A 26,879-nucleotide genomic window follows, 5' to 3' on the forward strand; every position below is an offset into this window, starting at 1 on the left:
ACTCAAGAAAGTTCAACACCATCCAGGACAAAACAGCCCGCTTGATTAACGCCCCATCCACCCCCTTCAACATTCACTCCCTCCACCACCATTGCACAGTGGCAGCGGTGTGTACCATCGACAAGGTACACTGCAGAAACTCACCAAGGCTCCTTTGGCAGCACCTTCCAAACCCACAAACTCTACCACCTAATGTTTGAGAAACTTCCAAGCCTGTTTGTGATGAAGACACTGAGATAAGGATACATTGGTGGAGATTGTTTATTGCTTACTTCTGCACTCCTAACAACACCCACAGCCAGTGTTGGCAGGCTCTTCTTTATATTTATATATATATATATATACACGCTTGAATACAATTAACTAATTAACACCCAACACCTGTTCACCCTATTATCTTGAACAAACAGGTATTTATCATCCATTAACAGAACTTTAGACCCTAACACCTAAAAGGACAAGGGCAGCAGACACATAGGAACAACGCCAGCTGCAAGTTCCCTTCCAAATCAGACACCATCCTGACTTTTTTTTTATTCTTTCACGGGATGTGGGCATCGCAGGCCAGGCCAGCATTTATTGCCCATCCCTAATTACCCTTGAACTGAGTGGCTTGCTAGGCCATTTCGAGGGCATGTAAGAGTCAACCACATTGCTGTGGATCTGGAGTCAGACGTAGGCCGGACCAGGTAAGGACAGCAGATTTCTTTCCCTAAAGGAGATTACAACAATCGACAATGATTTCATGGCCATCATTAGACTAGCTTTAAATTCCAGACTTATTAATTGAATTCAAATTCCGCCATCTGCTGTGGTGGGATTCAAACCCATGTCCCCAGAGTAATACCTGGGTCTCTGGGTTACTAGTCCAGTGACAATACCAGTATGCAACCGCCTCCTTAGAATAATATAGCTGTTCCTTCACAGGTGGAGGGAGTGAATGTTGAAGATGGTGGATAGGGTGCAGATAGGAAATAAGAGGAAGAGGAAAATGAGACAATGATACTCCTGCACCATCAGGTTCTGGAGTAACACTGGATGAAAATGTTAAAGTAAAGGCATTGATTGGCTGGGGTGATCCAGGGACATGGACTGAGTTAGGATCTTGGCAGCAGAGCTTTGGAGAAGCTCAGGGACAGGAATGTTAAACCTTGTGATGTACAATTATTATTCTGCTTAAGGGAAGTCTTTTCTTTTCTTTTTCTTTTGGGCCTCCTTATCTCGAGAGACAATGGATAAGCGCCTGGAGGTGGTCAGTGGTTTGTGGAGCAGCGCCTGGAGTGGCTATAAAGGCCAATTCTGGAGTGACAGGCTCTTCCACAGGTGCTGCAGAGAAATTTGTTTGTCGGGGCTGTTGCACAGTTGGCTCTCCCCTTGCGCCTCTGTCTTTTTTCCTGCCAACTACTAAGTCTCTTCGACTCGCCACAATTTAGCCCTGTCTTTATGGCTGCCCGCCAGCTCTGGCGAATGCTGGCAACTGACTCCCACGACTTGTGATCAATGTCACACGATTTCATGTCGCGTTTGCAGACGTCTTTATAGCGGAGACATGGACGGCCGGTGGGTCTGATACCAGTGGCGAGCTCGCTGTACAATGTGTCTTTGGGGATCCTGCCATCTTCCATGCGGCTCACATGGCCAAGCCATCTCAAGCGCCGCTGACTCAGTAGTGTGTATAAGGGAAGTAGTCTGCATTTAAGACCTTAAAATCTAAATGTTGTTAAGTGAACACAGCCAGATCAGGAGACTTTGGAGATGGCAATGTACTTATCATTTTAGTTTAGTTTAGTTTAGAGATACAGCACTGTAACAGACCCTTCGGCCGACCATCAACCACCCAGTTATACTAATCCTACACTAATTCCATATTTCTATCACATCTGGTACAGTCAAAGGCACCCAGTATTATAATATTGTTTTTGCATCTTTAACAAGCTGTAACGTCTGGTGTGTATTTGTCTACATGTGCTGACATACCAATTTGTATATATTAGAAGGAAAGAATAGTACAGCACAGAAGGAGGCCATTCAGCCCATCGAGTCTGTGTCGTCTCTTTCGAAGAGCAAACCAGTTAGTCCCACTCTCATGCTCTTCCAAGTATTTTTTGAATTACCCTTTGAAGGATACTATTGAATCTGTATCCACCACACTCTCAGGCAATGTATTCCAAATCCTAACCACTCGCTGTGTAACAAAGTTTTTCCTTCATGTCGCCTCAGGTTTCTTTGCCAATCACCTTAAAGCTGTGCATTCTGGTTATCAACCCTTCAGTCACTGGAAGCAGTTTCATTTTATATGCTCCATCTAAACCCTTCATGATTTTAAACACCTTTATCAAATCTCCTCTTAGCCTTCTCAGCTCTAAGGAGAAAACCCCCAGCTTCTGCAGTATATCCAGGTAACTAATCTCTCATCCCTGGAACCATTCTAGTAAATCTCCTCTATACCCTATGCAAAGCCGTCACATCCTTCCTAATGTGTGGTGCCCAGAATTGGACACAGTACTTCAACCAGGACTGAACTAGTGTTTTATAGAGGTTGAACATTTTCTATCTTTTGTACTCTACGCCTCTATTTATAAAGCCCAGGATCCCACATGCTTTATTAAGTACTTTGTTAACTCATCCTGCCACCTTCAAAGATTTGTGCACAGGCACCCCGATGTCCCACTATTCTTGAACCCCCCTTTTAAAACTATTATTTAACTTGTATTGCCTCTCCTTGTTATTTCCACCAAAATATATCACATCTCATGTGATGAGGAAATCTCTCATGCAAGTGCTCAGTAAGTCAGATAATGCACGCTTTTGTAAGAAGAGAATTAGACCGTACAATACATTTCCATTAAGATGGAACTATTTGCTTTTCAGAACACAAAGTCTAATTGCTGTTAAGTAAACACAGACTGAGTTTAATTGTTGTTTCGTTCAGCCAACTTTGCAGCTTGGAATGTGCATGTCAGTTTCAGGCTGGCGCTCAAGGGTATAACCTCTGCAGGGACGTCTCTCCCGACTGTCCCCTGTGCCTTCAGTGGCAGATCCGCGAAAACCCTAGAGAAATGCATCGGGCAAACCCCAAGGAAATTCAACCTTTACTACAACAACGAGCATTTGTATAGTGCCTTGAATGTAGCAAAAATGTCCCAAGGTGCTTTACAGCAGTGTTATCAAACAAAATAGAGGGAGCTCTAATCTGTATCTAACCCGTTTGTTTTGTGGCCTTTATACCCCAGGCGCCTTTTATATTTTTGTTGAGGGGGCCTTTATTCCCCAGGCTCCCTTTATATACATGTTAAAATAACTTTATTAAAAATGGATAAATAAATCAAAAACTCAAATTAAAATGCCGTTCTCGGCATCGATGATGCACTCCAACCCCTGCGGTGCCCACCGGTCACGGAAGGCCTCAAGCGTGCCAGCAGCCATAGCATGCTTCTTCTTGTATCTAACCTGTTTTTTTTTTCCCGTTTTTTTTTTCCCGTTTTTTTAAGGTGACCTTTATACCCCAGGCCCCTTTTATATTTTCATGTTAAGGGGGCCTTTATTCCTCAGGCCCCCTTTATATACATATTTACATTTTTTCCAAAAAAGTAACTTTATTTAAAATCAGATAAATAAACAAAACTCAAATTAAAATGCCGTTCTCGGCATCCATGATGCACTCCAACCCCTGCGGTGCCCACCGGTCACGGAAGGCCTCAAGCGTGCCGGCAGCCATAGCATGCTTCTTCTTGTATCTAACCCGTGCTGTACCTGTCCTGTGAGTGTTTGATAGGGACGGTGTAGAGAGCTTAACTCTGTATATAATCCTGTACCTGACTGTATTAAATTACAAAATGTCATGTAATTTTGATCATACAAAATATTGTGTATTAGACAAAAACAGTGGAGCATGGCTGTATAATGAATGGGATAGAATTTACATAGTAATTTACACACTATTTTACACAGTAAAACTGTGAAAGAGACTTGGGGGTGAGAAAAGATTCCTCAACTTCAATGTCAAGACAATGAGGAGAAGTATCTAGAACAGTGGAGTATAAATCTTCAGAGGTTATTCTGTGGTTTTCTAAGATACAGATCGGTCATCATTCAGATTAATGTGTAACACAGATCAATACAGGCATTGGGGAGGTAGGGGGATGAAGAATAATGGCCTGTCCTAAGGAAGGAATGTATACCGTGGGGTTCCCCTGGGGTCAGTATTAGGACCATGGCATTTCTTGTTCTATATTAATGACCTAGACTTGGGTGGGCAGGGCACAATTTCAAAACTTATATATGACACACAACTTGGAAGTATTGTGAACTGTGAGGAGGACAGTGATAGACTTCAAGAGGACAAAGACAGGCTGATGAAATGGGTGAATCCATGGCAGATGAAATTTAATGCAGAGAAGTGTGAAGTGATACATTTTGGTAGCAAGAACAAGGAAAGGCAATTTAAAATAAAGGATACAATTCTAAAGAGGGACCAGGAGCAGAGGGACCTGGGGTCTACGTGCACAAAACGTTGAAGGTGGCAGGGCGGATTGAGAAAGTGGTTGATAAGGCATACGGATCCTGGGCTTTATAAATAAGGGCATAGTGTACAAAAGCAAGGAAGTTATGGTGAACCTTTATAAAACACTGGCTCAGCCTCAATTTGAGTACTGTGTCCAATTCTGGGCACCACACTTAAGGAAGGATGTGAAAGCATGGGATAGAGTGCAGAAAAGATTTACACGAATGGTTACGGGGATGAGACACTTCAGTTATGTGGATAGATTGGTGACGCTGGGACTGTTTTCCTGAGAGAAGAGACGGTTGAGAAGAGATTTGATAGAGTTGTTCAAAATCATGAGAGGTCTGGACAGGATAGTTAGGGAGAAACTGTTGCCATTAGCAGAAGGATCGCAAGCCAGAGGACACCGATTTAAGGAACTGATTTACGGCAAAGGAAGCAGAGGCAACATGAAGAAAAGCTTTATTCCGCAATGAGTGGTTAGGATCTGGAATACATTGGCTGACAGTGTGGTGGAGGCAGATTCAACTGTGCCTTTCAAAAAGGAAATGGATAATTATCTGAAGATAAAACAATTGGAGGGTTGTGGGGGAAAGATGGGAGTAGCTGAATTGCTCTTACAGGGAGCCAGCATGGACACGTTGGGCCGAATGGCCAAACTATGATTCTAACAGTCGAGAAGGAAGACATTGGATTATAGAAAGAATTAAAAGTTGTTTGTAGAGTAAACCCAGAGCATTATTTTAGGTCAATAGAGCACCAAGGTCTCAACTTAAATTAATTGCCAAAAATGTTAAACGAGTCCTCCAAAAAAAACTGTCTTCCCTTAAAAATAACAAACATTTGGAATAATCGACCAGTATAAATATTGGAATCAGGAGTTAGGGGAGTTGGAAAAAGGAAAAAGGAAGGAAGAACTTTAGTGTTGTTCATGTCCTCAGCATGTCCCAATGTCCACCCAATGTTTTATTTTTTGCTGTGCGATAGTTATTCATTTGTAGGCAGACAGGAAAGCCAATCCAGTGCACAGCAAGATCCCACAAACATCAATCAGATGAACGACCAGTTAATCTGTTCTGAGGGTTTTGCTTGAAGATGCAGTTGAAGCTGAAGGCAGGCTAAAGCAGGACTATTTTCACATGCCGAGGGTAAACACTGACATGGACACCTCCCTTCTTTCACCTATCCAATCGAATCTTGAATGTTGGCTTTGCTTCTGCCTGAACCACGAGCCCGAGAGGTGAATTTCACAGGCCTCATAACCTTCTGTGTGAAGAAGATTCTCTTGGTCTCTGGTCTTAATCTCCTTCATTTAACCTTGTATCTACAACCCCTCTACCCTACTGGGAACAGTCTACTTCGGTCTACACTGCCATCCATTCATAATTGAAAACATTTTTATCATATCACCCCATAACACCTGGCCAATATTTAATCCTCAACCATCCCTATCTGGTCTTTTATTTCATTTCACTTTGTGGGAGCTTCCTGCGTTGAAACTTGGTTGTCTACATTACAACAGTGACTAAAACTTCAAAAGTACATCATTGGCTGTAAAGCATCTGGATCGTGTAAAACACTTCATAAATTCAAGTCCTTGTTTGCTTTTTGTTTGATAATCTAATGAAAAAAAAAACAATTTTTGCAAGTCTTTCTTTGTATTTGTGTTTTGTCACACCGGGTTTGTCAATGGCACAAAGATAGATGGTATTGTAAGCAGTGTAGATGAAAGAACAAAGAGATATTGATAGATTAAGTTAGCGGTTCTCAAACAGTTTTGTGTGCGGATAAGTTAGACAGGGCAAAAGACCACGTGGACCACCTACCGGTCCTACCCCACCCGCTTTCAGTTGCCACCGCAAAAAAAAAAACATCAGAATTAGCGGGAGGAGTGCCGCTGCTTTTGCTGAGACACCAGTGAGATGATGTCTGGTTCCAAGCTGGAGAGCTTGTCTCACGTCGGGCTCCACATTCAGTCGGTTCCTCTTTGTCTTCAGCCCCACAAGTGTTGAAAATCCAATCTTGCAGCTGTACGATGTTGGGAATGGCATCAGCTGCTTCAGAGTTGCGTCTGCGAGTCCAGGATACTCAGACAATACATGGAGCCAAAAGTCCATCAAATCTTTCTCGCCGAATACCAGTTTCAGGGTCTGCATTCTGCACCAGTCCGCAGACCACCTGGAGGACCCTCACCGAGCACCGGTGATCCGCGGACCTCACTTTGAAAACTACTGGCTTAAGTGAATGGGCAGAACTGTGGCAAATGGATTTCAATGTAATCAAATGTGAAATCATCCACTTTGGACCTTAGAAGGATAGAAGAGGGCATTTTCTAAATGGTGAAAAGCTAGAAACAATGGAGGTCCAAAAACACTTGGGGATCCAGGGACACAGATCATTAAAATGTCATGAACAGGTACAGAAAATAATCAAAAAAGCTAATGGAATGCTGGCCTTTATATCCAGAGGACAAGAATACAAGGGGATAGAAGTCGTGCTTCAACTATACAAAGTCCTGGTCAGACCACACTTGGAGTTACTGAGAGCAGTTCTAGGCACCACACCTTAGGAAGGATATATTGGAGGGAGTGCAGTGTAGATTTACCAGAATGATACCTGGACACCAAGGGTTAAATTACGAGGAGAGATTACACAAACGATTCACTGTAATTTAGAATGTAAAGGGGTATTTGAGTAAAGGTTTCAAGATATTAAGGGGAACAGATAGGGTAGATAGAGAGAAACTATTTCTGCTGGTTGGGGATCTTTCAGAAGTGAAGTTACAAAACACTTCTACACACAAAGGGTGGAGGCTAGATCAATTGTTAATTTTAAATCTGAGATTGATAGATTTTTGTTAACAGAGGCTATTAAAGGATATGGGGCAAAGGTGGGTATATGGAGTTAGGTCACAGGTCAGCCATGATCTCATTGAATAGGAGAACAGAACTTGAGGGACTGAATGGCCGGTTCCTGTTCCTATGTTCCTTGGCAGTTTGTGTTATATCCTCATCAAAGCTTCAATATCCTGCCTGTAGTGTGGAGCCCAATATTACCTTAGACCGGAACAGTGGCAGTCGGCGGCAGACCTGGGAGGAGGTGGATCCACAGTAGTGGTAGTCAGCGGTGGATCTGGGAGGAGGTGGATCCGCAGTAGTGGTAGTCAGCGGTGGATCTGGGAGGAGGTGGATCCACAGTAGTGGTAGTTGGCGGTGGATCTGGGAGGAGGTGGATCCACAGTAGTGGTAGTCAGCGGTGGATCTGGGAGGAGGAGGATCCACAGTAGTGGTAGTTGGCGGTGGATCTGGGAGGAGGAGGATCCACAGTAGTGGTAGTCAGCGGTGGATCTGGGAGGAGGAGGATCCGCACTAGTGGTAGTCGGCGGTGGATCTGGGAGGAGGCGGATCCGCAGTAGTGGTAGTCAGCGGTGAACCTGGGAGGAGGCGGATCCGCAGTAGTGGTAGTCGGTGGTGGATCTGGGACGAGGAGGATCCACAGTAGTGGTAGTCGGCGGCAGATCTGGGAGGAGGCGGATCCGCAGTAGTGGTAGTCGGCGGCAGATCTGGGAGAGGCGGATCCGCAGTAGTGGTAGTCGGCGGTGGATCTGGGAGGAGGTGGATCCACAGTAGTGGTAGTCGGCGGTGGATCTGGGAGGAGGTGGATCCACAGTAGTGGTAGTCGGCGGTGGATCTGGGAGGAGGTGGATCCGCAGTAGTGGTAGTCAGCGGTGGATCTGGGAGGAGGTGGATCCGCAGTAGTGGTAGTCGGCGGTGGATCTGGGAGAGGCGGATCCGCAGTAGTGGTAGTCGGCGGTGGATCTGGGAGGAGGTGGATCCACAGTAGTGGTAGTCGGCGGTGGATCTGGGAGGAGGTGGATCCACAGTAGTGGTAGTCGGCGGCAGATCTGGGAGAGGCGGATCCGCAGTAGTGGTAGTCGGCGGCAGATCTGGGAGAGGCGGATCCGCAGTAGTGGTAGTCGGCGGCAGATCTGGGAGGAGGCGGATCCACAGTAGTGGTAGTCGGCGGCAGATCTGGGAGGAGGCGGATCCGCAGTAGTGGTAGTCGGCGGTGGATCTGGGAGGAGGTGGATCCACAGTAGTGGTAGTCAGCGGTGGATCTGGGAGGAGGTGGATCCGCAGTAGTGGTAGTCGGCGGTGGATCTGGGAGGAGGTGGATCCACAGTAGTGGTAGTCGGCGGCAGATCTGGGAGGAGGAGGATCCACAGTAGTGGTAGTTGGCGGTGGATCTGGGAGGAGGTGGATCCACAGTAGTGGTAGTCAGCGGTGGATCTGGGAGGAGGTGGATCCACAGTAGTGGTAGTTGGCGGTGGATCTGGGAGGAGGTGGATCCACTGTAGTGGTAGTTGGCGGTGGATCTGGGAGGAGGCGGATCCGCAGTAGTGGTAGTCGGCGGTGGATCTGGGAGGAGGCGGATCCGCAGTAGTGGTAGTCGGCGGTGGATCTGGGAGGAGGCGGATCCGCAGTAGTGGTAGTCAGCGGGAGGCTCTGTTTGTGTCAGCGCGAGTTGCGTTTCAAAAGAGGAAAAAAAACTGTCAGTGACATCATGGAAAATCTGTAAGCTGATTGGTTGGTCAGTAACAGCATTTATCACCTGCAAACAGCTTAATAAAATCAAGGAAAAAAAGTTCTATTTTTTAAATCCTCAAATAGCTACCTTGTAAGTGATAACTTTAGTACTACTAACGTTTTGTTTTTTAGTGTAATTTAGTAATAATCACTAATTATAATACCGCTGTTTGGACAGAGTGAGGCAGTGAGTTGTGCGTGAGGGATTTCACTGACGAGGGGAAGGAGGTGCTCTTTGCAGTCTTTCTTTTCTTTTCTGCCTTTTCAGCCTCCATGTTACAGGGGACGAAACTGATTGGCAAGTAATTTGGAAGTTATTCCAGTTATTACATTACCAATAATTAGTTTGTAAAGCTAAGTAATGGCAGGGCAGCTCGGCCAAGTAGAATGTGCCTCCTGTGGTATGTTGGAAGTCATGGATGCACCATGTGCCCTTGACAAACACATCTGCAGGAAGTGTCACCGGCTGCAGAAGCTTGGGCTCCGGCTTTCGGAACTCGGGTGGCGGCTGGAGTCACTGTGGCGCATCCGCGAGGTGGAGAACTACGTGGATAGCACGTTTCAGGAGGAAGTCACCCCGGAGCTTAAGAGAGCACAAGCAGAGGGGGATTGGGTGGCTGCCAGACAGACAAGAAGGTCAAGGCAGGTAGTGCAGGAGTCCCCAGAGGGCATCCCACTTTCTAACTGGTATTCAGTACTGAGTACTGATGGGAGAGAGGGTTCCTCTGGAGAGTGCAGTGAGAGTCATGACCAGAGCACCATGGGTGGCTCAGCTGTGCAGGGAGGGAGGAAAAAGGACAAGGGAGCGGGGATTCTATAGATAGGGGAACAGATAGGCATTTCTGTGGTCACAGACATGATTCCAGGATGGTATGTTGCCTCCTTGGTGCAAGGGTCATGGATATCAGTAAGCAGCTACAGGGCATTCTGGAGGTAAGGGTGCGCAGCCAGAGGTCGTGGTCCACATTGGTGCCAACGATATAGGAAGAAAGAGGGATGAGGTCCTGCAGGCTGAGTTCACGGAGTTAGGAACGAGATTAACGAGCAGGACCTTAAAGGTAGTAATCTCCGGATTACTCCCAAGGCCATGTGCTAGTGAGTATAGAAATAGAATACACCAGATAAACGCGTGGCTGGAGAGATGGTGCAGGAGGGAGGGCTTCAGATTTCTGGGGTATTGGGACCGGTTCTGGGGAGGGTCGAACCTGTCCAAGCCGGATGGTCTGCACTTGAACGGGAATGGGACGAATATCCTTGCAGGAAGGTTTGCTGGTGCTGTTGGGGACGGTTTAAACTAGACTGGCAGGAGAATGGGAACCTGAGGGTAGTTTCAGATAGTACAAATTCAGGGCAGGGAACAGGAGGCAGAAAATTAGTGAGTCACTCTGCAAGACAGAAGAAGCAAAGGTTAAAAAGTGTGCCGCACAGGAATTTGGCAGTGTTAAAGGGTATTTATTTAAATGCAAGGAGTATAGTAAATAAAGCCGACGAGCTTAGGGCACAGATAGACACATGGCAACATGATATCATTGTTATAACGGAAACTTGGCTTCAGGATGGGCAAGAATGGCAATGCAACATCCCTGGATACAGACTTTTCAGGCGGGATAGAGAGGGAGATAAAAAAGGAGGGGATGTAGCATTATTAGTTAAGGAATTAATAATAGCTTTGAGGAGGGATGATATGCTAAATGAATCATCAAATGAGGCCATATAGGTGGAGCTCAGAAATAAAAAAGGGGCAGCCACATTACTAGGAGTGTACTATAGACCGCAAAATAGTGAGAGGGAGATAGAAGAACAAATATGTCGGCAAATTTCTGAGTGCAAAAACGATAGGGCAATAATAGTTGGGGATTTCAACGACCCCAATATCAACTGGGATATATACAGTGTGAAGGGCACAGAGGGGACAAAATTCTTGAACTTTGTTCAAGAGAACTTTTTTAGCCAGCATGTAACTAGCCAAACGAGAGGGGGCACAATTCTAGATTTAGTCTTTGATAATGAAGCTGGGCAAGTGGAGGAAGTAACAGTGGGTGACCATTTTGGAGATAGTGCCCATAATACAGTAAGTTTTAGCATTATCATGGAAAAGGACAAAGATAAAACAGGAGTAAAAGTTCTAAATTGGGGGAAGGCAAATTTTAAGAAACTGAGAGGTGACCTGGTGAAAGTGGACTGGATACAGCTACCTGAAGGAAAATCAGTGGCAAACCAGTGGGAGGTATTCAAAACTGAGACAGGCACAGTGTAGGCATGTGGCCACAAAGATAAAGGGGTGGTACTGCCAAATCTAGAGCCCTCTGGTTATCTAGAAATTTACAGGATAAGTTATAGAAGAAAATGAAAGCTTATGCTGATCGCAAAAATCTTAATACTTCAGAAAGCCTAGCGGAGAGTAGAAAATGCAGGGGTGAAGTAAAAAAGGAAATTAGAAAAGCAAAGAGAGGACATGAGAAATTATTGGCAGGTAAACTCAAGGAAAACCCAAAGATGTTTTATCAGTACATTAAGAACAAGGGGATAACTAAGGAAAGGGTAGAGCCTATCTGAGATGTAGAAGGGAACTTATGCGTGGATGCAGAAGATGTGGGCAGGGTTCTTAATGAGTTTTTTGTCTCTGTCTTCACAAAGGAGACGGTTAATGCAGACATTGTAGTAAAAGAGGAGGAGTGTGAAATATTAGATACGATAAGCATAATGAGAGAGGAAGTACTAGAGGGTCTGACATCCTTGAAAGTGGATAAATCAGCAGGGCCAGATGGATTGCATCCCAGCTTGTTAAAGGAAGCCAGGGAGAAAATAACGGATGCCCTAGAGGATCATCTTCAAATCCTCACTAGATACAGGAGAGGTGTCAGATGATTGGAGGTCTGCGAACGTTGTACCATTGTTTACGAAGGGTGTGAGGGATAGGCCAAATCATTATAGGCTGGTTAGTCTGACCTCGGTGGTGGGTAAATTGTTAGAACCTATTCTGAGGGACGGGATAAACTGCCACTTAGAAAGGCAGGGATTAATCAGGGATAGTCAGCATGGATTTATTAAGGAAAGGTCATGTCTTACTAACTTAATTGAGTTTTTTGAGGAAGTAACAAGGAGGATTGATGAGGGTAGTGCAGTAGATGTGGTCTACATGGATTTTAGTAAGGCATTTGACAAGGTCCCACATGGCAGACTGGTCAGTAAAATGAAAGCCCATGGGATACAGGGGAATGTGGCAGGTTGGATCCAGAATTGGCTCAGGGCCAGGAAACAAAGGGTAGTAGTCAACGGATGTTTTTGTGAATGGAAAGTGGTTTCCAGTGGCGTTCCACAGGGATCAGTGTTGGGACCCTTGCTGTTTGTGGTATATATTAATGATTTGGACTTAAATGTGGGAGACATGATTGGGAAATTTGATGATGACACAAAAATTGGCCGTGATAGTGAAGAGGATAGCCGTAAACTCCAGAAAGATATCAATGGTTTGGTTGAGTGGGTGGAAAAGTGGCAAATGGAATTCAATCCAGAGAAGTGTGAGGTAATGTATTTGAGGAGGGCAAATAAAGCAAGGGAATATACAATAAATGGGAGGATATTGAGAGGGGTAGAAGAAGTGAGAGACCTTGGAGTGCATGTCCACAGGTCCCTGAAGGTGGCAGGACAGGTAGATAGAGTGGTGAAGAAGGCACATGGAATGCTTTCCTTTATTGGCCGAGGTATAGAATACAAAAGCAGGGATGTGATGCTGAAACTGTATAAAATGCTGGTTAGGCCACATTTGGAGTATTGTGTACAGTTCTGGTCACCACATTACAGAAAGGACATAATTTCTCTGGAGAGAGTACAGAAGAGATTTATAAGAATGTTGCCAGGACTTGAAAGTTGCAGCTATGAGGAAAGATTGGATCGGCTAGGGTTGTTTTCCTCAGAACAGAGGAGGCCGAGGGGTTACTTAATTGAGGTGTACAAAATTATGAGGGGCCTAGACAGAGTAGACAGGAAGGACCTGTTTCCCCTAACAGAGAGGTCAATTACCAGAGGGCATAGATTTAAGGTGATTGGTGGAAGGATTAGAGGTGACATGAGGGAAAACTTTTTCACCCAGAGGGTGGTGGGTGTCTGGAATTCACTCGCAGGAACGGTGGTGGAAGCAGAAACTCTCCACTCATTTAAAAGGTACCTGGACCTGCACCTGAAGTGCTGTCACCTGCAAGGCTATGGACCAGGTGCTAGAAGGTGGGATTAGATTGGGAGGCTAGTTTTTTCGGCAGACACGGACACGATGGGCTGAATGGTCTCCCTCTGTGCCAAAATGCTTCTATGGTTCTATTACCCTCTATGATCACTTTGATCTGTTGCCAGTCTGAATAAGGCAGCCTTGCTTTAATTATTACTTTCTGTTCTGTTCTTGCAACCATACTGATTATTAAGGCTGAGAATATTCCTTTACCACTAAGCATTATGATCTGAGACTAAGTTGAACACAAAATATTAAGATAATTGCCAAAAGAACCAGAGGGGGAAATGAGAAATCTTTGCCTTAGCAACGAGTGGTTATAATCTGGAATGCATTGCCTGAAAGTGCAGTGGAAGCCGATCTAATAGTAACTTTCAAAAGGGAATTGGATATAGGCTTGAAAAGGAAAACATTGGCAGGGCTATGGGAAACGAGCTGGGGGCAGGGGACGGGTGGTGTGGTGGAGAGTGGGTCTAACTGGATATCTCTTTCAAAGCAGCAGCACAGATATGATGGGCGGAATGACCTCCTTCTGTGCTGTAAGATTCTATCATTGTAAGCCGAGTGCAGGATACCAGCCCAGCATCGTCAGCCAACACTTGTTGCTAAAATGGGTTGAATAGAAGTGTTTGGAACACGGGCCATTTCTCTCCAATGTCAGCTTGTATTTTTCTTTTGTAAAAGGATTTAATATACTCCTTATTGTTAATCCTGAAAAAAACACGTTGCTGGTCCAAGCATAATTCTGATCCTAGTGTCGAATTCCAATGTGTCCAAACGGTTTCCCGTTCACTGGCATTACACTAAAGCTTCTCATCCAAGCAAAACATGTTACTCTAGATTCTTTGTCCAAGGGGGAAATGTCCCTTGATTCTCTGCTGCTGCTGCTGCTAATCGCAATATTCACAGTACTGCAGTGCAGAACCAACTGATAAAAGCAGAATACAAAAAAACAATCATTTTCATACCAGTTTGTTATCTGTTTCTATGTATCTTTTTCTTCCAGGTTAGCAATTTGCTCCAATTGTCAACAGTTAGTTGAAATCTTCGTCCGAGCTCAAACATTTAGATTCTGGGCTTAATTCATTCCCATGTATCCATATTAACCATCTGGATTCCATCCTATAACTCACTCCCGGGTATCTGTTATTCTATATATTAAACTCCCAAACCGCTCGATTAGATTCCAGTCTGTAACTCACTCCCGGGTATCTGTTATTCTATATATAAACCACCCAAACCCCTCGATTAGATTCCAGTCTGTAACTCACTCCTGAGTATCTGTTATTCTATATATAAACCACCCAAACCCCTCGATTAGATTCCAGTCTGTAACTCACTCCCGGGTATCTGTTATTCTATATATAAACCACCCGAACCCCTCGATTAGATTCCAGTCTGTAACTCACTCCCGGGTATCTGTTATTCTATATATAAACCACCCAAACCCCTCGATTAGATTCCAGTCTGTAACTCACTCCCGGGTATCTGTTATTCTATATATAAACCACCCAAACCCCTCGATTAGATTCCAGCCTGTAACTCACTCCCGGGTATCTGTTATTCTATATATAAACCACCCACACCCCTCGATTAGATTCCAGTCTGTAACTCACTCCCGGGTATCTGCTTTTCTATATATAAACCACCCAAACCCCTCGATTAGATTCCAGTCTGTAACTCACTCCCGGGTATCTGTTATTCTATATATTTAACACCCAAACCCCTCGATTAGATTCCAGTCTGTAACTCACTCCTGAGTATCTGTTATTCTATATATAAACCACCCAAACCCCTCGATTAGATTCCAGTCTGTAACTCACTCCCGGGTATCTGTTATTCTATATATAAACCACCCAAACCCCTCGATTAGATTCCAGCCTGTAACTCACTCCCGGGTATCTGTTATTCTATATATAAACCACCCACACCCCTCGATTAGATTCCAGTCTGTAACTCACTCCCGGGTATCTGTTATTCTATATATAAACCACCCACACCCCTCGATTAGATTCCAGTCTGTAACTCACTCCCAGGTATCTGCTTTTCTATATATAAACCACCCAAACCCCTCGATTAGATTCCAGTCTGTAACTCACTCCCGGGTATCTGTTATTCTATATATTTAACACCCAAACCCCTCGATTAGATTCCAGTCTGTAACTCACTCCCGGGTATCTGTTATTCTATATATAAACCACCCAAACCCCTCGATTAGATTCCAGCCTGTAACTCACTCCCGGGTATCTGTTATTCTATATATAAACCACCCACACCCCTCGATTAGATTCCAGTCTGTAACTCACTCCCGGGTATCTGTTATTCTATATATTTAACACCCAAACCCCTCGATTAGATTCCAGTCTGTAACTCACTCCCGGGTATCTGTTATTCTATATATAAACCACCCAAACCCCTCGATTAGATTCCAGTCTGTAACTCACTCCTGGGTATCTGTTATTCTATATATAAACCACCCAAACCCCTCGATTAGATTCCAGTCTGTAACTCACTCCTGGGTATCTGTTATTCTATATATAAACCACCCAAACCCCTCGATTAGATTCCAGTCTGTAACTCACTCCTGGGTATCTGTTATTCTATATATAAACCACCCAAACCCCTCGATTAGATTCCAGCCTGTAACTCACTCCCGAGTATCTAGTTTAACTAGATGGCTTACTACTGGGGGTGGGGGTGGTGGGGGTGGTGATTTGGGTGAGGGGAAGAAGAGCACGGAGGGCTTTGAGTGGTGTAATTCGGAAGCTCCTCGTTATCTGCCTGCTCTTCCTGCCCCTCCCACTATCCATGATGAGCCGTAGAGTATTAAGCCTTCAAAATGTGAAGTCAGGAAAAGCCCATTTCCTTATTCTTTTGAAAGCTCAGCCATGTTCGCATCTGGTTGATGTTACTCGTGAACAGATGCAATCCCACATCAGTAGTCAATTTAGCGGAGTGAGAGAGGCTAAGCTCTCTTAATTCAGGCCGATAAGAATCGAGCAGAAGGAAATTGATTTCATTCAGCCAAACAAAGGTTTAAGAATTGGGAGTCTGAGCATGGCACAGGGAATTCTTCACAAGTTAATAAAAGGCACATGAAGAATTAAATGAAATCCTGCACACACTCAAATTAAGCTACAGCAGATAGAGTCCTCGGGGCTCATTTTAACCCAATGTGATGGTTTTACGCCCTACCTCCCTCCCTAGAATTTTGCTCTTATGGGATGTCAATGGAGCATAAAGTAGGGCTGGGGGAGGGGGAAAGTGGTGGGAGGGGGATAAAGTGGTGGAAGGGGTGTAAAATCAGGTGGGGAGTGAGTAGAGTTGGGTGCCCGACTGGAGCCTGCTCTGTTCCAGTCAGTCCTGTTGGGTTAAAGATACCTCCTTCCCCCTGACCTCTACTGGACTCTGTAACCATGTCCATCAGTTACTGGCTGAAATACTCAGACTGACATGGCAACACACACCCCCTTCTGAGGGGGTTCGATTATAAATCTGAACATCTCTTGACGTCTCTTACTTGTAAAACAATCACAGTTTCAATGGGTTTGGTGATTGACCTCACGTTTTTCGATCGCGTATCTCACTCCCAATGCGTTACCAGTGCTGATGGCTCTGCTTTGCATACAGCATGTTTTCACGAAGCTTAGGTTAGTTGACAGGCCTCTTCCTTCGGAGGATTGAGGTTTGGGATCCAATAGCAAACTCAAGCACATAATATGGCATCTGCTTCAAGTGCAGGACAGAGAGAGATCTGCATTGTTAAGATGTGCAACCTTTTGGGTAACATCTTTAATTTGACAGCATCTCTGTTCTCTCAGGTGGATGTAGGAGTGCAAATATAGAAAGAAAAAAAAACAAAGACTTGCATTTATATAGCACCTTTCACAAGCACTGGACATCTCAAAACACTTTATAGCCAATGAAGTACTTTTTGAAGTGTAGTCAGTGTTGTAATGTAGGAAACGCAGCAGCCAATTTATGCACAGCATGATCCCGCAGACAGCAATGTGATAATGAGCAGATAATCCGTTTTTTTGTGATATTAATTGAGGGGTACATATAGACCCCAGGATACTGGGGAGAACTCCCCCTGCTCATTTTCAAGATATTGCCAAGGGATATTTTAATCCCCCCTGCAGCGGCAAACAGTTTAATATCTCATCCACATGACAGTACAGCCCTCCCTCAGTAGTGCACTGCAGTGTCAGCCCTGATTTTTGTGCTCAAATCTGGAGTGGGATTTGAACCCAGAACCTTGTAAGTCAGAGCTAAAAAGCACTACACACTGAGTCCCAGCTAACACTAGCACCCGTCCCCGCTACATTGCAGAGTGACTAAACTTCAAAGGAATTTCATTGGCTGTGAAATGTGTTGAGCCATTGTGAAAGATGCCATAAAAAGAATAAAATAACTTGCATTTATATAGCTCCTTTCACAACCTCAGGACGTTCCAAAGTGCTTTACAGTCAACACAATATTTTTGAAGTGTAGTCACTGTTGTAATGTAGGAAACGTGGCAGCCAATTTGCGCACAGCAAGATCCCACAGACAGCAACAAATGAGCAGATCATCTGCTTTTAGCACTGTTGGTTGAAGGATAAATATTGAGAACCGCCCTACTCTCCTTTGAATAGTGTCAGGGGATCGTTTATGTCCACCTGAGAGGGTTTAAAGTCTTTTCCTAGGACAATTACACCCATATAATTATCTTAATCAGAAGCCTCTATTGTATTAGACCTGAGGCTTGCAGAATCTTCTGGTACCTTCTCTGCTTACATCAAAGCCCGTGTGGCTACTGCATCAGGCCACACTGCCTGGGTTCAGGGCCGGAAGAGGCCCAGAAAGGGAGGTTTATTAAAATTCATTTTGGCTTCATAGCAGCCTGTGCCTCCAGCCTCCGAAGATACCCTCGGCTCTTCCCAGTCCTAGGTCTGCCACCCTTGCCCTCTCCCAAATGTAATCCCCTCCAGAGGCTCCCTCTCACCCCAACAACTACTTGCATTTCTACAGAGCATTTAACGTAGCAAAATGTCCCAAGGCATTTCACAGGAGTGTTATCAAACAAAAATTAACATTAAGCCACATGAGCTGATATGAGGGCAGATGACCAATAGCTTGGTCAAATGGGTAGGTTAAAGAAGGACAGAGAAGTGAACAGATGGAAAAATTTAGGAAGGAAATTCCAGAACTTGGGGGTTAGATAACAGAAAATACAGCCACCAAAGGTGGAGTGATGGAAGTTGGGAAGGCCAAAATTGGAGGAACGCGGAGTTCCTGGAAGGTTGTAGGAGATAGGGAAGGGTGAAACACTGGGGCGATTTGAAAACAGGGATGAGAATTTTAAAATCAAGGCATTGGCAGACCAAGAGCCAACAGAGCTCAGCGAGCACACACAATGATGGGTAGACCTTAGTGCTAGGGAGTGCTCTGTTGGGTCTGTGGCAGCTTGGAATCCGGCTCCCACACCCGGGGCTGTGAACATATTCCCCTTGTTCAGGCAGCAATCTGAGTCTTGTGGTGGAAAATGAGAAAGTGGAGCTAAAATCTCTCCACACTCCACTCAACGCCAACATGAAATCAGGTAACTTGCCCCAGCCAAGTCCAGCCCAATGCAGAAAACCCACTCACCAGTAAAATCACCCCTACACTGTGCTCTTTGGTCTCATCACTTCCTCCACAGAGCCTTGACATGGGGCCAGCTTCACTCTCGTCTGGATTGATTAACTTTCTTGGCCAATGATGGAGAGTTGGTCCCTTCAAGGTTTCAAAATGTGGAAATGGCAAAAAGAAAACTAGTAATCGGGAGGAAATCTTTCACAAAACACAATGTAGCAGTGACACTCGGCTATCAGGGGTAGGCAGGAATGTGGAGTCGAGGTTACAATCAGATCAGCCATGATCTTATTGAATGGCGGAGCAGGCTCAAGGGGCCGAGTGGCCTACTCCTGCTCCTAATTCGTATGTTCGTATGCCCTAGTTGTGGATCATTTCCAGGTCCCAAACCCGCACCACATCAGCATCAGTGGCGCGATACGATTTTTAAAGGGAAAGGCCCTGATTGGCCCAGGGGTGAATTGGACGCCGAGCGCGAGCAGGAAGCAGGAACTGGTTCTGGAGGGCGTGTTTAAAAGGCAGACGGCAGCTATTACTGGGTTTGCTGCTGCCTGGAGGAATGGAGCAAGCAGGAGAGCAGAGGGCCAGCAACCTCGTGAGTGCCCAAATGCTCACTCCTCAGCGGGTCAAGAAGGCAGCTCACCACCACCTTCTCAAGGGGCAATTAGTGATGGGCAACGAATTCTGGCCTAGCCAGCGATGCCCACATCCCATGAAACGATTAAAAAACACTCAAACTGCACTGCTCAAACACTGACAACTTTGAGCCACAGCAGGAGCACCTCAGTTTGACTATCCCTTCATCAGGAATTGTCCTCAGTAGCCACAATAAATAATGGTTCCTCGCTGTTCTCCCAACAGCTGTGCACTAACAAGTCCCAGACTTGTTTGTTTGCTCTTTCCATTATTACCTTTGAAAATTTGATTCTGTCCATTTGCAGCCTGTTAACAAGCTCATCAATGGGCTTAACAGCAATTTAATTGGAGGTGTTTGGGTTGCCCACTCTCCCTGACCTCCTTTTAAAAATTGCAGCATGTCACAGAGACATCGGAAGATTGACATGGCGTCCAAGTGTGCTATTTTCAGAGTCTACCTACAGCCAACTTCGCCCATAGGTAATTGAAAATCTAGCCCATTCTCTCCACATCCACGCTGTCCAACCCATTCGTAATTTTAAAGACTTCAATTATATCATCTGTAAGTCTTCTCTTATCTAAAGGAAAAGCACCAACCTGTTCAATCTTTCCCGATATCTATCATCTATCAGTTCTGGGTACCATCCCTGTAAATGTTTTTGCATTTTCTCCAATGCTTCTATGTTCTTTTTATACTACAGAGACCAAAAGACTTGCAGGTTGATAGGTAAATTGGCCATTGTAAATTGCCCCTAGTGTAGGTAGATAGTAGGAGAATTGAAGGAAGGTAGGGATGGGGGAGGGAAATGGGTTTAATGTAGGATTAGTATAAATGGGTGGTTGATGGTCGGCACGGACTCGGTGGGCCGAAGGGCCTGTTTCAGGGCTGTATCTCTCTGTGACTCTAGAAGTGTGCACAGTACACTAAGTGTGGTCTAACCAGGGTCCTGTGCGAGCAGATGGGCAGAACCTGATCGGGAAGCATCCGGAAAGAAAGAGGGCCCAAATGGGCAAACGGGGAACTTTCTTTGGCAGGACTGGGAGAGGACAAACTGCTGCTTTACACCTCACAAGTAGTATTTATATTGCGCCTTTAACCTAATAAAACATCCAAGGTGCTTTACAGGAGCATTGTAAAACAAAATGTGACACTGAACCACGTAAGGAGATATTCGGGCAGATGAACAAAAGCTTGATCAGAGAGGTACGTTTTAAGGAGTGTCTTAGAGGAGGCCATTCGGCCCATCGAGTCCATGCTGGCTCCCCACAGTGCTATGCAGTGTAGAGGCATTGGAGGAGGATGGTGTGATCAACTGTGTCAAAGGCTGCAGACAAGTCGAGAAGGACAAGGAGGAAATGTTTACCTTTGTCACAGACACATAGGATGTCATTCATGACTTTGATAATTGCTGTTTTGGTACTGTAGGAGGGGCCAAAACATGACTGGAGGGATTCAAGCATGGAGTTCCAAGAAAGATGGGAATGGATTTGGGAGGTGACAACATGTTCAAGGACTTTGGAGGAGAAACCCTTTCCCTCCCACAAGATCCACCTTGCCCGCCACTTACCTTCAAAGATGGCAGACAGTCAAAAAGCACCAGATCGTCAGCCGCTGGCAACCATTCTGTTCCTGTCGGTTCTGGACGAGGGTAGGGGCTGGGGGAACAGACCAGAGGCATTTAAAGGGGGCCTAGCAGTTAAAAACAGGAGAAGACCTCCTGGGAAATGTACTCACCATGAGCGATTTCCTGCCGGGAACGTTCCCCAATTTGAAACGCAGGCTCATCCTGCCATCAGACAGGTCCCATCCGAGGTAAAAGCCTGTTGCCTTTTGAATGGGCACAGGACTTTAGGAAGGACGCAAAGGCTTTGGAGCCGTACAGAAGAGATTTACTAGAATGGTTCCAGGAATGAGGGATTACAGTTACATGGAGAGACTGGAGAAGCTGGGATTGTTCTTCCTAGAGCAGAGAAGGCGAAGAGATTTGATGGAGGTGTTTAAAATCAGGAAGCATTCGGATAGAGTAAATAAAGAGAAACAGTTTCCAGTGGCAGAAGTGTCTATAACCAGACGGCGCAGGTTTAAGGTGATTGGCAAAAGAACCAGAGGACGACATGAGGAAAATCCTTTTTACGCAGAGAGTGGTTACAATTTGGACTGCACTGCCTGATATGGCGGTGGAAACAGATTCAATAGGGGCCTTCAAAAGGGAATTGGATAAATACTTGAAGGAGAAAAAGTTGTAGGGATATGGGGAAAGAACGTGGGAGTGGGGCTAACTGGATTGCTCTTCGAAAGAGTCTGAGCATATTCGATGGGCCGAATGGCTTCTTTCTGTGCTGTACTATTCTATGATTCTATGTAAAGCTACATCTGTGACCTTTCCACACATTTCCCCCCCTCGCCAAGTCTGTCCCATCTCCCCTCTAGGTGTACCCTCCCCTAAATGTACCCCGTTTGTGAGTGACAGCCCACCCTGCACCAATGGGCCGTGTTGTCATCTCCCTAAGACACAGGATCTTATTATTCTGCAAAAGGTTTTAACGTGAAAGAAGATCATTGCTCTCGCAAGAAAAAAAACAAGTGAGGGGCCTCATGCAAGTCCGTGTTTACAGATGACCCGCTGAATGAAGACTCCCTGGTCAACTGTTTAACTAGGAGTTTGATGCTGCTCCCATTAGGAGTCTATAAGTTACCAAATTCCAATCGCTCGTTCACAATCAACAAATTGTAGAATCATACAGAACAAGAGGCCATTCAGCCCATCATGTCTGTCTCTTTGAAAGAGCTATACAATTAATCCCACTCTCATGCTCTTTCCTCATAGCAAATTTCTCCTTTCCAAGTATTTATCCAATTTCCTTTCAAAAGTTACTATTGGATCTGCTTCCACCGCCCTTTCAGGCAGAGAATTCCAAACATAACAAATTGCTGCATTAAAAAAAAACCTCCTCACTTCTCCCCTGGATATTTTGCCAATTATTCTAAATTTGTATTACCGACCCTCCTGTCATTGGAAACAGATTCTCTTCATTTTTTCGATTAAAAAAACCATTCATGATTTTGAACACCTCTATCAGACCTCCTCTTAACTTTCTCCACTCTAAGGAGAACAACCCCAGCTTCTCCAGTCTCTCTACATAACTGAAGCCCCTCATCCCTGGCCCCATTCTAGTAAATCTCGCCTGTCCCCTCTCCAAGGCATTGACATCCTTCCTAAATTGTGGGGCAATGAATTGGACACAATACTCCAGATGAGGCCTAACCAGTGTTTTTTTTTAATCAAAGTTTCCCACAACTTCCTTACTTTTGTACTTTATTCCTCTATTTTAAAAGCCTGACCATCTTGACCTGTCACCTTCAAAGATGGTCTATGTGACCCCCCCCCCCCCCATTTCCTCCCCCCCCACCCATCCCTGCTCCCACCCCTCAGTCTCTCTGTTCTTGTCATCATTGTAATCGCACCAGAATCACCCCAGTTCTTGCCAAGCTGAGCAGATCAGCATGAGGGACAGTCCTCCTCCCAACCCCTTCATGGTTTCCCCATTCCCCGCACCGCCCCCCACCCTGCCCTCCCCCCTCAGTCTGAGTGATCTCCAGCCATCAGACCTGGCCCAGCCCAGAACTTCTGACTCATTTCCAGCCATTTCCAGACACCACAAGTACTTTACTGGCAATAAAATATTTTGGAACATCTGGCGGGCAAGATATTATATATATATAAATACAAATCTTCCTATATGACCCAGCAACACCTTATGTCTGTACGCAATAAGATTGGGAAATAATGAATTGTGTACAAAAGGATTGGGAAATCACACGCAAACACACAAACAAGCACACAAACACACACTCAAATGCAAACACACACTCAAATGCAAACATGCACGCAAACACATGCAAACACACACTCAAACACAAACACACACTCAAATGCAAACACACGCTCAAATGCAAACATGCACGCAAACACATGCAAACACACACTCAAACACAAACACACACTCAAATGCAAACACACGCTCAAATGCAAACATGCACACAAACACATGCAAACACACACTCAAATGCAAACATGCACACAAACACAAACACACACTCAAACACAAACACACACTCAAACACACACTCAAATACAAACACACACTCAAACACAAACACACACTCAAATGCAAACACACGCTCAAATGCAAACATGCACGCAAACACATGCAAACGCACACTGAAATGCAAACGTGCACACAAACACATGCAAACACACTCAAACACAAACACACACTCAAATGCAAACACACACTCAAATGCAAACGTGCACGCAAACACATGCAAACACACACTCAAACACAAACACACACTCAAATACAAACACACAAACATGCACTCAAACACACATTCACCACTCTTACAACTTAAATCAAAGTAATCTTCTGAATTTGGCTTTTCCATTCTGTTAACTAGTCAAGATCCTCTCTCAGGTGACACCATTCCAGGTCGACAAGCTCAAGTCTCTCAGTGTTACCTCACAACCCAGACCATTGGCACCAGGGATCACCTCATGGGTCTTCTCTGCACTGCCTCCAAGGCTTGAACATTGGGGAAAGGACAAAGAAAAGAAAGACTTGGATTTCTACGGCGCCTTTCACATCATCAGGACATCCCAAAGTGCTTTACAGCCAATTAAGTACTTTTGAAGTGCGGTCACTGTTTGTAATGTAGGAAACGCAACAGCTAATATGCGCACAGCAAGCTCCCACCAACAACAATGTGATGATGACCAAATAATCTGTTTTAGTGATCATGGTTTGGGGATAAATACTGACCAGGACACCGTGGAGAACTCCCCTGCTCTTCCTCAAATAATGTCATGGTATCTTTTATGTCCATCTGAGAGGGCAAATAGGGCTTTGGTTCAACAGTTCATCTGAACGACAGTGCCTCTGACTGTGCAGCACTCGCTCAGTACTGCACAGGAGTTCCTGCCTAGATTTTGTGCTTAAAATTCTGCAGTAGGACATGAATCTACAAACTTCTGACTCAGAAACAAGAGTTCTTTTTATTCATTCATGGGATGTGGGCGTCGCTGGTTAGTGCAAACACCTGAGCCATGGCTGACCCCCAAGTGCCAGGCACTTTTGTATTTTTAGTCTGGATAAACAAGTGTTTTCAAGAGAACATTGGAGTCACCTGACCTTATTAAAAAAAAAACCCCACAGGACCAGCTGACTTTTCTCAGTTGATCCCAATTTAGCTTGGGGTGGCAGGGGAGGTGGGGTGGAATCAGACCCTTAATAATTCCTGTTCTTGTTTTTCTTTATTTTTGCAGCACTCAAGATGAAGATCAAAGAGGTAAGGAGGGAGAAGGGAGACCGCAAAATCATCTCTCAGAGGAAGAAGAAGGTACTGAAGATGGGACCTCTGAAAAAGAAAGACCTGAAGAAGTTGGTTCTGTTCATAAAAAATGGAGCAAGTTGTCCTTGTAACCAGCTGGACAATCAAAACAGCAACTTCCTAATAATGGGCCGCAAGTGGGACAACCAACTCCTCCTCACTGTCATCCACAAATGGGACAAGAAGAACAAGGATTTGCGCTATGCTGTGAAAATAATGAAAACCTATCAATGTCCAACATATCATCACGTCTTTCAATGACTGCGTTTGGGAAAGAAACTCATTTGGGAAGTAAACTGAAGCAAACTCTCAAAAATTGCTTTTATAGTGTTCTTTAAAAAAATTACACTCTTCCAGTCTTATTGAATGAACTTTTTCTTATATAATGATTCCTTTATAATCTATCTTGTCTCAATAACCAGATGGAATAGAAAGTTAAAACGTGCTTTAAATGATGAAGATGACTGATAAATGAATACTTAAATGCAAAATCAGAGGTCAGCAAATAAGCCAATGCCTCTCTCTCTATCTATCTCTCTCTCTATATCTCTCTCTCCTCCCTCTCCAAAAATAATACCGCTTAGATAACCTGACATGAGGAAGATTGTTTGAGTTTCCATGAGATGTGGGGACAAAAGAATGATGGGATGTATAACTGCCGGAGGTTGCCATGTGTAGGAGCACTCCAGTGAACAGCTAGTTCGGTGGACCTTCTACAATCTTAAACTGAAAGGAAACTTGCTCCAACCAAGAGATTAATGTTGGTCTTTTCGATATGACACGGACTCCTTGGGTTTGGTGAGAATTGGGTTGAAGGACTAAGGCTTGATCGTAAATGAAATCAGAATTGACAGCATGGTATTGCCATGGCTTAGCTTGCTGTCTGATGAAAGAGATGGTACATCCTATCTGGCATTAAGGGTAGAACTGTTTGGTCGTAGTGTTATACACTATAACGAGGATTGTTGGCTCTGCGTTTATCACCATGGCAATAATTGTCTTGGTCATCTACTGTGGATTAAATGTTTGTACGTGCTGATACCATCAATGTGAAAAAAGTAACTATGCTCCTAAGGCATGGTAATGATGGAGTGTTATTTTTAAATGTACACCTATACGCATCATCATGTATGTTAGAATTACATACCAACAGTGATTATTTTGTTTCTTTTTAAATATTTCAATTTGCAATCTTTTTATTTTTTAAATGCCTGGCGATGGCACTTCGAATTTGAGGTGCCACTCACAGGTACATTGGCCAAGAACTACTCACGTTTAAATAATAAAAAGTAAGTAACCTAAATTAGCACAGTGGTATGTTCTAAATATCTCATTGAGTGTTGCTGTTGCAATTTCCATTTTATTAAAAGGGACACTGTTTTAGTCACTGCAGAAGGAGAAGCAAGTGACCAAGACTTCTTCGATCACACCGTCCAAACCCGCGACATCCGCCACCTTTGAGCAATAAGGGTCTGAGAGCACCATCACCTCCAAGTCACACACACACCATGCTGAATTAGACATATGTATATAAATCCATTTCTTCATCGTCGCTGTGTCAAAATCCTGGAACTCCCTTGGTCATAAACCAGCTAACTGGTGTATTCACCACAACATAATATCAATTCAAAGTTTTAAAGGCGGTAAAGTTGATTGAATCGCTATCGATAGCACTGTGGGAATAACATCACTATACAGACTGCAGCGGTTCAAGAAAGTGGCTCACCACCACCTTCTCAGGGCAGTTAGGGATGGGCAATAAATGCTGATTCTATTGGCAACCCCCACATCCCAAGAATGATTTTTTAATTTAATTAAGAATTGGGAAAGCCATTGGGTGTACAAGGCATAAGGAAGCTGCATTGGGAAGGGAGCCTGGAGCAAGGCATGGATTTGGCATTACATAGGAAGCCGGTTACCAAC

General features: G+C 44.6%; 1 protein-coding gene across 1 annotated transcript in view; it reads left to right on the forward strand.

Annotated features, from left to right (window-relative positions):
• The window catches only part of sfrp5 (secreted frizzled-related protein 5), a 106,401-nt gene extending 80,142 nt beyond the window's left edge, over positions 1–26,259 (forward strand). Inside the window, exon 3 of the mRNA XM_068053126.1 lies at positions 24,892–26,259. Coding sequence (XP_067909227.1) covers positions 24,892–25,217 — 326 coding nt within the window. The 3' untranslated portion in view covers positions 25,218–26,259. The remainder of the gene's footprint in view (positions 1–24,891) is intronic.
• The last annotated feature ends 620 nt before the right edge of the window (positions 26,260–26,879 follow it).

The sequence above is a fragment of the Heterodontus francisci genome, chromosome 20 (assembly GCF_036365525.1).
Source record: "Heterodontus francisci isolate sHetFra1 chromosome 20, sHetFra1.hap1, whole genome shotgun sequence".
NCBI classification, from domain to species: Eukaryota; Metazoa; Chordata; class Chondrichthyes; order Heterodontiformes; family Heterodontidae; genus Heterodontus; species Heterodontus francisci.